General features: G+C 36.7%; 1 protein-coding gene across 26 annotated transcripts in view; it reads right to left on the reverse strand.

Moving 5' to 3' along the window:
• Window positions 1-12,683, reverse strand: part of CLASP2 (cytoplasmic linker associated protein 2) — a 204,308-nt gene that overhangs the window by 174,548 nt on the left and 17,077 nt on the right. For all 26 annotated transcript variants that reach the window (XM_047769742.1, XM_047769668.1, XM_047769725.1 and 23 more), the window contains exons 3-6: window positions 8,746-8,849; window positions 6,616-6,707; window positions 5,363-5,438; window positions 3,025-3,122 (exon numbers count right to left, since the gene is read on the reverse strand). In XM_047769742.1, coding sequence (XP_047625698.1) covers window positions 3,025-3,122; window positions 5,363-5,438; window positions 6,616-6,707; window positions 8,746-8,849 — 370 coding nt within the window. The remainder of the gene's footprint in view (window positions 1-3,024; window positions 3,123-5,362; window positions 5,439-6,615; window positions 6,708-8,745; window positions 8,850-12,683) is intronic.

Below are 12,683 nucleotides of genomic sequence, written 5' to 3' on the forward strand. Positions count from 1 at the left end.
AGGCTAGGGGTTGAATTGGAGCTGCAGCTGCCAGTCTATGCCACGGCCACAGCAATGCCAGATCTGAGCCGTGACTGCGACCTACACCACAGCTCACAGCAACAATAGATCCTTAACCCACCAAGCAAGGCAAGGTACTGAACCTGAGTCCTCATGGATACTGGTCCGGTTTGTTACTGCTGAGCAATGACAGGAACTCTCGATGAAATGCAGTTTTTAAGATGACCTTATTACCTACAAATAATTGTCATGGAAATAATCTACATGGTAAGAGAAGCAGCCAGATTTGATGAGATTTATGATAACAGACTGCACCACCACCTCTGAAGTAGTCTTGCTCCTCCTGCAATCCCCTACCGAAAATCTGATCAAGCCTCTAGATCCAACTACTAATTTATAGGATATAAAGACAGAAGAACACATTAAGTCACACCACAGGAAAAGAATTAGTAATAGCCAGAATACGGGAAACCTTTCAAGATAAACTACTCAGATTATTCAACAAATTAAAAAAAAAAGTATTAGGGATACATAAAAATTTAAAAAGAGGAGTTCCCATCATGGCTTAATGGTTAACGAATCCGACTAGGAACCATGAGGTTGCAGATTTGATCCCTGGCCTCGCTCAGTGGGTTAAGGATCTGGCGTTGTGAGCTGTGTTATAGGTCGCAGATGCGGCTCGCATCCCAAGTTGCTGTGGTTCTGGCGTAGGCCGGAGGCTACAGCTCCAATTAGACCCCTAGCCTGGGAACCTCCATGTGCTGTGGGTTCAGCACTAGAAAAGACAAAAAGACCAAAAAAAAAAAAAAAATTCAAAAAGACTTGTAATAAATATCAACTAATTGTTAGACTTTATCTAGTGATTCAAACAAACTTTTTTTTTTTTTTCCGGCTTTTTTAGGGCTGCTTCCAGTGGCATATGGAGCTTCCCAGGCTAGGGGTCTAATTGGAGCTGTAGCTGCCTGCCTACACCACGGGCCACAGCAACTCGGGATCTGAGCCTCGTCTGTGACCTATACCATAGCTCACAGCAACGCCATATCCTTAACCCACTGAGCAAGGGCAGGGACCGAACCCGCAACCTCATGGTTCCTAGTCGGATTTGTTAACCACTGCACCACAATGGGAACTCCCAAACAAACTTCTAAAAATATATACATACTGACCTGATCAGTTTTCCCCCAATGTGGATTACCCAGGCAAATGTAAAGGAGGGCTAGCACCAAGGGACATGAGCTATACCCAGGGCAAGAAGCTAAATCACCCCGACATTAAGGGACAGATATTTTGATTATCAATGCTTTCTATTGAAGGACTTAATTGAAAAGGGAAATGATAGAAAATCTATACATATTGAGAACTAAAACCCCCAACAAATGAAAGATGTTAACTACCTGATGAAGCATTCTTCATTCCAGAAAGCAGAACCACCAGAACCAGTCCCGGGGCCCTGAAACCCCAGCCTTGAAGACGAATACAAGCTTGCATCTACCCTGATCTTTGTCTGTGGCCCTATTTCCAACTTCCAAACTATAAAACTACCTCTATTTTCTCCCAAAGAGGACACAGTCTGCTGTGGCCTCCTTTGCCTGGCAAAGCAAGAAAGCTATTTTTTTTCTCCTTCACGCCCCCAAAACCACACATACTTATGACATTTATAAAACATTATCATATCTATGAAAGTTTGAACCCTAGCTGGATTTGATATTACAGAATTATTTGCAAGAAAATTTAAGGTGTGATGATTGTATTGCAGTTGGGATTGAAAAAAAAAATTTTTTTCCCCTTTAGAAATATATTGAACAACAAAGATCTACTTTATAGCACAGGGAACTATATTCAATAACTTGTAATAAGCTATAATGAAAAAGAGCCTGAAAAAGAATATATATACACACACATATATAATGGAATCACTCTGCTCTATACTTCAATTTTAAAAATTAAAAAAAAGATACATTGAATTATTACAGATGAAATGCTATGACTTGGATTTGTTTAAAAATAATATAGGACAGGGAGTTCCCATTGTGGCACAGCAGAAATGAATCTGATGAGGATTCGGGTTCAATCCCTGGCCTTGCTCAATGGTCAGGGATCCAGCATTGCCATGAGCTGTGGTATAGGTTGCAGACACAGCTGGGATCCCGTGTTTCTGTGGCTGTGGCTTAGGCCATTTGACCTCTAGCCTGGGAACATCCATGTGGTACAATGTGGCCCTAAAAAGCAAATTAAAAAAAAAAAAAAAACAAAAAAAACGGGATAAGAGTAAGTGAGGGTGTAACATACAAAACTGGCCACAAGTTAACTACCGAAGCTGCATAATCAGTACTCAAAGGTTTATTATAGTATCCCATCTACTTTAGTATATATTTGAAATCTTCCATAATAAAAAGTTAGAAGAAAAATTTTTAGGTAAACCCCCTTAAAATGAAGACTAAAAATACATTACAAAAAGAAAATTTAATTAGAATAATATCTTTAATAAAAATTAAAGTACTAAATAAGTACTAAAAAAAAAAGCATCCTTAAAAAAAAAATGCTCTGATACACTAAAAGCTTATCAGCAGGATCATCACTGATTGCTACTCTACTCAGGTATTATTGGTCTTCTTTTCATTTGACTAGGTTGTAAGGGTAGTAACTGATCATTTTTTCCTTTGTGGGTCTATTTCTTTGCTTTTTATGCAAAAAAAAATTACTTAATGAATGGATTAATATTTTCATTAAATCCTTGCTCATCAAGTATCTTCTAAATAATGACTATAACTACCTGGTATCAAAAGATACTGAAGATGGTAATTAATTATGTATTAAATAATACATAAATAATATATAAGTATATAATGAAACAGTATCAAAAATTATAGGACATTAGAAAATTTTTAAACAGTAATAAACTAAATATCCTTTAATATCTTTAGAATACTAAAACATTCCAGAATATTGAACCTATTTTAAACAAACACATGAAATTATAACTTTTAAAACGAGTGGCAAAAAAATAAAGTTAGCAGGACTTACCTAGCAGGAGGAATTCCTTTCTTATAAAGGTCCATTCTCACTTTATCTCCCACATGTCTATATATCTCCACTATAGCCAAGGTTGCAGCATCTCTAACCTGCCAAATAATTTGAAACTTAAAAATAAAAACTTACACAAGATACAGTAAAATACTTCACCTTAAGATAACATTACATTTGCAGACCAACTAGAAGTTCCAATTGTTTTAATGCCTTTAAACCCCTGGAAGAGTATGGCAGGTCACTAACAAAAACCAAGAGGACCTGCCAAGAAATCTCTAGAGAAATCTTGTAAAAGTTTTGTAGAAATCTAAAAAACATGTAAATAAAAGCAGCTTTTAAAAAAATCTATTTGTAATAAGATTATACAAAGAACTAATAACAACTGTATGACTACAAATCATTATCACAGTTTATATATTTCCCTTGGATAAAACTGCCTTTCAAAAATGTGACCTGGGGAGTTCCCAGTGTGGCTCAGCAGGTTAAGAACCCAACTAGTATCCACAAGGACGCAATCCCTGGCCTTGCTCAGCAGATTAAGGATACAGTGCTGCTGTAAGTTGCAGTGCAGGTCACAGCTGCAGCTCAGATCTGGCATTTCTGTGGCTGTGGCAAAGGCCCGCAGTTGCATCTCTGATTCAACCCACAGACTGGGAACTTCCATATGCCACAAGTTCAGCCCTTAAAAAAAAAAAATGTAGCCTGGGAGTTCCCGTCGTGGAGCAGTGGTTAACGAATCTGACTAAGAACCATGAGGTGGTAGGTTCGATCCCTGGCCTTGCTCAGTGGGCCATCAATCCGGCGTTGCCGTGAGCTGTGGTGTAGGTTGCAGACGTGGCTTGGATCCTGTGTTGCTGTGGCTCTGGTGTAGGCCGGCGGCTACAGCTCCGATTGGACCCCTAGCCTGGGAACCTCCATATGCCGCGGGAGTGGCCCTAGAAAAGACAAAAAAAAAAGTAGCCTGAACTCAAACAGATAATACACACCAATGTTCATGGCATCATTATACACAATAACTAAAAGGTGGGAACAAATGTCCATCTAAGGGTGAACGGATAAACAAGATGTGGTATACATACAATGTAGTATTATTCAGCCTTAAACAAGAAAAGAAAGAAATTCTGACACATGTTCAACATGGATGAACCTTGAAGACATTATGCTATGTGAAATATGCCAAACACAAAACAACAAATACTGTATTTTTATGAGTAGGTCAAATTGATAGGGAGAAAAAGTAAAATGTGGCTGTCAGGAGCTGAAGGATTGTGGCGAATGAAGTGTTATTGCTTAACTTGGGTAGGTGAAAAAGTTCTGGAGATGGATGTTAGTGGGGGCATATAACAATGCGTACTTACTACCAATGAACAGTACACTTAAAAACAGGTGAAATGGTAAACTTTGTATTGTGAATATTTTACCATGATTAAAAGAAAAAAATAAATGTGGCCTAAACAGAGGAATTTGGAAGACAGCTTTTAGTTCCATTGAATAGCTCACTGTCAAAAGACAGATAAAGAAAGAGTAGAACTCTCTAGTAGAACCTCTAGAAGCAGATCTGGGGTCTAAAAGCAGGGGAAACCTTATCCAGGGTAATTCCAAATGCCTAAGCTGTGCCAAAAGGGTCACAGCCAAGATTCAACTCCACCAGGAGGGACAAGATCCAGACACATCCCGGTATTGATGCCTATACCAGGATTTTCAAGTCAAATAAAGAAATTTCTAATAGGCCATATACCACAACAGGGTTATGAAAGTTGTTGTTACGCAGGAATGAAAAGGAAGCTGACAATGTGACCTTACAGGAGGACTATAGAAGGGAATCCAGGATCTTTGTTACCCAATCTTTCAAATTCAAGAACTATCCTTTAATTTACATCTATTTCTAATCCTAACCAAACAACTAACAAACTTAAGCAACGTTTGTGAATATAACATATTCTTAAAAACTAATTTTGGTGGATTTTTTTTAAAAAATGAAGTGAAATTTTTTGTTTTTAGGGCAGCACCCATGGCATATGGAAGTTCCCAGGCTAGGGGTCGAATTGGAGCTGGAGCTGCTGGCCTATGCCACAGCAACATGGGATCCAAGCCTCGTCTGTGACCTACACCACAGCGAATCCCCAACTCACTGAGTGATGCCAGGGATCGAACCTTCATCCTCATGGATACTAGTTGGATTCATTTCCACTGCACCACAACGGGAACTCCTAAAGTGAAATGTTGATTTTATCACCCCCCTCCACCCTCTCTGTCTTTTTAAAAATGGATTAAGAGTGCTAGAAAAGGTGAGGCCAAAAAATTAGTCAATGCTTGAATATAAATAAAGTTTTACCTGACTGTTGTAATCTCCAAAGAGGATACACAAATGTGGTACCAACTTGCTGAGGACTAGTGGCTGAGCCCCAAAACTAAATATAATTTGAAAAAAAATTGAGAGAATTTGCTTTTAATAAAACAGTAAACAAAATATTTGTATACATTCTTCTTGTCTGTCTCAATAAGACAAATATGGTAGAGAGCATGGACACACATCATTAAAACATGAAGGACAGGAGACACAAGCAAAAACTATTCCAAACAATGTGAGATACTCAAACGTGAATAATCATGACTGATATGAAAACTGTCAACACATGAGCCAATAGAGCAAAATGTTCAACCAATGGCATTCTGAAACCTAGTAACCTATCAATAACTCAAGAAAATTTGAGCTTTTGCATTAAAAGTAATTTTCTTTAGACCCTAGGTCTCAAACAAATTTGTATTTTGATAAAATAAGAAAATTAAAAGATTTTTATTTATGTTTATTAATATTTTGATGAGGTCATGGGTTGAAAGCAAATGACAAGAGAGCCAAAAACCGCAAAAGCTGTGCAAATTGAATGCACTTACAAGTTCTAGATGGCAGAAAGGACCATAGAGGAGTAAAAGAAAATAAAATGAAGGTACAGTTAGAGAAAAGGAAGTAACAGCATAGAAGAAGTTGAAAGCTACTATATATTACCTTTCTTGTTACAGAGAGCTTGAAAAAAATCATCTAGAAAGAGAACATAAGCCCTAGTTCACAATTTCTCCCCTAGAGTTCTGAGCTCTGTGGCATCTATGCTGTCAGACCTTTGCACACTATCGCAGCTCTACTGTCTGATTACCTGGGGGGCTCCTGTTCAGTCTATGATTTTGGTAACCATCTGCCATGCTCTAGAAAGCCCAGTGCTAACTGGCAAAAGGGGGTGAGGGAAAATGACTACAATAGCTACAATACCACTGAGTTGAAAAAAATTCCAAACTGGGTCCAGGACAGAAGCAGATCCTACGTTACATCAGCATATTTGCTATATGACCATCTATTTTGGGTAGCAACTATTAACATGCTAAAGAGAAAAAGAGAAGCTTTTCTTATCATCGACTAATAATTTTAAATTAACAATAAAGATACACAAAAAATTAAGACATAAAATAAAAAAAACTCATGCCAGAGATCAACTAATATTTAAATTTTGTTATTTACATAGCTTTCCTTGAGCTTTGTGAAATGTATTTTTTTTAGAAAAACGAGAAACATATTCCAGTAATCATAAAACTTACACGTTTAATGTTTCGATAAGACAGAGACACACTCCTTCTCGAGACTGAAAATTCTTGTGCTTAAAACCGGAAGCCAACTGTTCCCAAATGTACTATTTGAAAGAAAAGTAAACATGTATAATAAAAAAATTAAATTACTCATGTTATAACCTTTTATCTATTCTCAATCTTACTACCGACCTTATTGGTAACTAAGATGGACTATTCACTTCTCTACAAGTTTTTCTAAGCCAAATTTACACTGACGCTGCTCTCACCTATTTTTAAATATCCTAATCACATTTTTAGTTTTTATATCTTTCATCTTAGATTTCAATTTTTCTCAGAAAAACCATGTCCAACACCTACAAACCTTAAAATTTCCAAGGACACATAATTTACTCTAAGCCTTTACAAACCTTCAATAACAATGCTACCATTATAAGCCCAGTAGTACTGTAAGCATTTGAAAGGTCCAATGTTGCCTAGCAACTACTAAAGACTGTCACATGGAACAGGCTTTTTCAACATTTTATAATTCAGGCATTTTTCCTTTTAACACTGGATATAAGTACAGAAACATATTTGAGCAAATCATTCTATTGCTACTCCACCATAATCTTTTTTTTCTTTTTGGGGGGGAAAAGTGGAGATAAACCTATACAAACAATCTAAAACAATTATATGGGTTTGTATAAAAAGGCCTTCCACTTTTACTTTTTCCAAATATATAGCCAATTGTCCCAATCAATCCTTCTCCACATTTAGAAACACCACCCTTACCACTTACTAAATTCATGTGTACATACAAACAGAAACGCGCACACACACACACACACACACACACACACAAAACCCTTCATGGAATCTATATTCAGTTCTACTAATAACACATTTTTCTCTGCCAAACTTTCTGGAAGGTAACTTTGAAGCTTACCCCCCGCCCCCCAAAAGAAAACCACCAAAATCTTAAATGTGATAGCCTTCTCAGCCACACTGTCTCTTGTAATCTGTTACAGAGTTATATTTATGTCCAATGACGTTTGTATAAGGATGCCCTTTATAGCACTCACTGTAACAACAGCACATCAAGGGAGTTTCTGTCATGGCTCAGTGGAAACATATCTGACTAATATCCATGAGGACGCTGGTTCAGTACCTGGCCTCGCTCAGTGGGTTAAGGATTTGGTGTTGCTGTGAGCTGTGGTATAGATCACAGACGCAGCTCAGATGTGGCATTGCTGTGGCTGTGGTGTAGGCCAGCTGCTGCAGCTCCAATTCGACCCCTAGCCTGGGAACTTCCATTTGCCACAGGTGTGGCCCTAAAAAGCAAAAAAAAAAAAAAAAAAAAATTAGAATTTGAGCTGCTAAGTCAGTGTCAAATGATACCCATTGTATTATAAAAATCAGGACACACACACACACCCCTTTGTATTCTACAGTATAAAATATCTGGGAAACAGTTTATTTTTACAATTCAATATTCTTTGGATATTTTATAAAACAAATGTAATATTTTTAAGCTGTATTTTAAATAACACATAATATCATTGCATATACTGTAAATTCTGATTTTTCCCCCCATTTAACATGAGCTACTCTTTAAATCTCTGTTTACATGTCAATTTATTTTTACTCCTCTTTCAAAATACCTCTGTAAGGGCAATTTTTTTCTCCTGTATTCGTAAAACATACATCACTGTCATATAACATATGCCTTATATAATTAGCAACCACCTGTTAAAATAAAAAATTTTCTTCCTGTCTCTGTAAGGTTGCAGAAATTCATATAATATTCAGTAGTTCTCAAGCCTTCTCACTGAACACTGTATAATTTGCAGATAACAAAAACCACAAAATTGTAGCAAATAATATAAAAAGTACATTGTCAAGTCACTTAAATCTATGGTTAGCTTTTTGAAAAATCATTAAAGAATAGAAAATAAGAAAAAGCAAAGCAAAAAAAATCAAAAAGTTAAACATTGACATTTTATCTTAAATTTCAACTTCTTTAAAGCATCAGCAGCAATTCACTGTTTAAAATTTCAGCTTTCACATCCCTGGTGTTTTACTGACTTGCTGTGATTACCATCTATTTTACTGTTACATCATCATTAATAGCAAAATCCAAATTTTAAAATGTAGGCCTACCATAGGTGGTGCTACTTGATCCATTAACTTCAGTATCAGAGCCTGAGTTTTATCTCGAACCTTGTCTTTGGCATCTCCCAATCTGTCTATTAAAGCTACAATAACTAGAGAAAAGAAGAGGAAAGAATAAATATAATTCATCTCCATCATAAAATGTATTTTACAAAATTACAAACACCAATTATTTCCATAAATGAAAAGCTATGAGGTAATAAGCAAATTGTTTTAAATTCTTTATTCATTAGTCAAAAAACACTGAGAAGTTCCTCTTGTGATTTAGCAGGTTAAGGATCTGGCGTTGTCACTGCTGTGTTGCTGTGTTACCTGTAGTGGTACAGGGTTCCATCCCTGGCCTGGGAACTTCCACATGACAGTGTGGCAAAAAACAAAACAGAACAAACAAACAAAACCAACATCCAGTGATAATAATAATATGTTCAAAAAACAGTTAAAACAATATTACTCTATTTAGAGATACATATAGATGGTTAAGTTCTGCAGACTAGCAAGGGAGTGATTATGACAGTAGTTACCTCTGGTAGAGGGTAGGAGGCGTCATCAGGAAATGTAGAGAGAATACACAAGTTCTAGTTTTTTGACCTGGACATAGGCAGGTGTTGGTTTTATAATTATTCTTCAAGTTGTTTGATGTCTATTCTTTTATATGTACAACACATTACTCAACTGACAAAAACAAAAGACTAGGTTCATGGGATTGAGGTCTTTCTCTACTCTTTCCAAGATTTTGGCACTACTCCTTGAAAGGAGGCAGGAAAGGCAGGCTAGAGTCCATTCTTAGAGTTTTCATGAAACAGATTTCTGTACTTAAAACAACAAGGCACCACAAAGAAATCACAACCATTGGGGGTTAGGGTAAAGGGGATGGCAGTGGGTAGAATTTGGAGGGCATGGGTTCCAAGATCAGCTCATAGGGCAAAAATATCTCATATAACAAAATTATCTTTTTGTAATCCCTTACATTTCCACCATTTACTTAATGTGGTATTACTAAATGTGTGACCACACTATTTAATCTTTTTGTCTTTACTTCCTCAGTGCATAAATGTTAGCAGCAGCACTCAGAAGACAAATGAAAATTAAAATACATGTAAACAGCTCAGAGAGCAAAGGACACTGGATAAGCACTCAATGTGTCACCTACTACCCCCACATAGCTGTCATCATCCTGCAAGTTCAAAAGCGAAGAAATTAAATTCTTTTGTTTTTCCTTTGATATTACAGCTACAACCTTCCTTTCCCTGAGGCAGGAGAAGCTGAGGCCTACTTTAAGTAAGGGAAGGAGGAAAAAATGAGATCAAGAAAGGGATTTTTCTCTATTTTATTTACAGACACATATAATTAAATGTGTATGTAATAAGATGCAAATGTATTCTACAATGTAACAATGTCTACAATATAACAAGAGTGATATAATAATGATCAACAACATTTAAGGAAAGAAGAAAGACGACAGTGAGAAGCCAACTATACAAAATGGAAAGATTATTCAAAAATCTAAGCTTGATCAAGGAAAAGATTATGTAAGAAAACAAAGTTCTTGCCATAAAAATCATAAGCCTAATCAAGAGGCAACTGAAGTATCTATCAATTGAAACAATAGAAATATTTCCTATTTTGCTTAGCGTATTGTTAATACTAGAGAAATTCACCTATACCTATAGGATTGGCTACTGTGGAACTCTGGTTCTGATAGCTTCTGAGAGGCAGAGGCAGAGACACTTAATAAATTTAGATACTATTATGCGCTAAGCACTTAATTATCTCATTTAATCCTCATAACAATCTTATGAAATAGAGTATGCCTACTGGATAGAGACAGCCCAGAAAGATTAAATGTCTTGCCCAAGATCACACAAATAGCAAGCAGTGAAACCATGATTTAGGTAATCTCACGTTAAGCCGCAGTCTTAAGTACTTCCATTTATTGGTAACTGAGGTGTTTTGGGTGTATGTGTGTGTATTAACCGCCACATAATAATGGGGAAAAAAGGACATTTCATTCTTGAGAGATGGAGTTTAACTCCAAAAATAAAATAAAAATTTTGGCCGAAAAAGGCTCTCGTTTTAATTTAAAAACTAAAATTTATAAACACAAAAAACCTGATGCTATACATAAACCTAGATTTACAGCTAATAAACAAAAAAATTTCATAAATTTTTTGCACTACAATCCCTTTCAAACATATACACTCTTGGAGTCAAATAGAACAAGGTTTATTTCTAGCTCTACCAGTTACTAATTACCCAAGGTAGTAAACTGCTAAAACTTCAAAGTTTCCTTGTCTGTAAAATAAGGAGGGATCCAGGTCTATACCTCACGTTAGTGAGCAAATAAATAAAACTGGTAAAAAGCTCCTGTGCCAAGCCCATAATAAGCATTCAGTAGTGTTAGCACTCTTCCTTAAAAATCTGTATATAATAACACAGAATTATCATTCAACATGATGAACAAGCAACAGGTAATCATTGGGAATCCCAGGTGACTACCGGGAATCCAAAACAGAGCTTTTCATTCTGTAAATTCACAAAAAGAACTTGTTAAGCAAATAAATATAACTATCATAGACTAGAATTTTGAGTGAAACATGGAAAAAGTCTGAAGTGCAGCTGTCTGCATATTTTATTCTCTTGGCATTGTACAACATGCAGACCATTTTACAAGACATAAAGCTGATGACCAGTATCCTGACTGTTCTAATACCCTTTCTACAATACCATTTTGGATTAAAACTATCTGTTCAGAATTGTACTGAATTCTGTTATCATAAGATAAGGGTTGGTGATTTGCAATTTACATGTAAATTTTCTTTTCTTGGTTTGAACATTTAATGCTTCCACAGTTCAAGTCATCACCAAAAAAACTTTAATATTTTGTATTAAAGAATTACATTAGGAGTTCCCATCGTGGCTCAGCGGTTAACAAACCTGACTAGTATCCATGAGGATGCAGGTTAGATCCCTGGTCTTGCTCAGTTAAGGATTCAGTGTTGCCATGAGCTATGGTGTAGGTTGCAGACACAGCTCAGATCCAGCATTGCTGTGGTTGTGGTGTAGGCCGGTGGCTACAGCTCCAATTCAACCCCTAGCCTGGGAACCTCCATATGTTGCAGGTGCAGCCCTGAACACACACACACACACACACACACACACACACACAGAAGATTTACATTAATGGAGCCCATACTCTTTTTGGTATTTTGTCTAAAACTGAATATGAGAAGTTCCTATGTGGCTCAGTGGATTAAGGATCTGGTGTTGCCACAGTTGTGGCACAGGCTGCAACTGCAGCACGGGTTCGATCCCCAGCCCAGAAATTTCCACGTGCCACAGTACAGCCAAAAAAAAAAAAAAAAAATTCACAGTGGGGAAGAGTGGGTCAGGTGCTTGGGAAATAAATGGGACAATTTCTAAAAATAAATATATAAAAATAAACACGAATCTAAATTTTCCTAAAACTTCACTTATAATTTAAAAAAATAAAAAATATCTGTAATGACAGTTACTAACCTAAGAATAGCAAAAGAAAACAGTATCACTCAGGAGTTCCCCTCATGGCACAGCAGAAACGAAGAGGTTGAGGGTTCGATCCCTGGCGTTGCTCAGTGGGTTAAGGATCCGGTGTTGCCATAAGCTGTGGTGTAGGTCACAGACATGGCTCAGATCTGTTGTTGTGGCTGTGGCGTAGGCCAGCAGCTGTAGCTCTGATTTGACGCCTAGCTTGGGAACCTCCATATGCCGCAGATGTGGCCCTAAAAAGCAAAAAAAAAAAAAAAAAACCAAAAAAGAAAGAAAGAAAATAGTATCACTTACCTCAAGTTACATATACCTAAAGTTACATTATCTAAAGGGCTCCTAAAATGGTTTAGCTAAGGTCTAAGACAGTAAAACAAGAAAGCTAACCCAGGGTCTCTTAGTTG

This window comes from Phacochoerus africanus, chromosome 1 (genome assembly GCF_016906955.1).
Source record: "Phacochoerus africanus isolate WHEZ1 chromosome 1, ROS_Pafr_v1, whole genome shotgun sequence".
Lineage (NCBI taxonomy): Eukaryota > Metazoa > Chordata > Mammalia > Artiodactyla > Suidae > Phacochoerus > Phacochoerus africanus.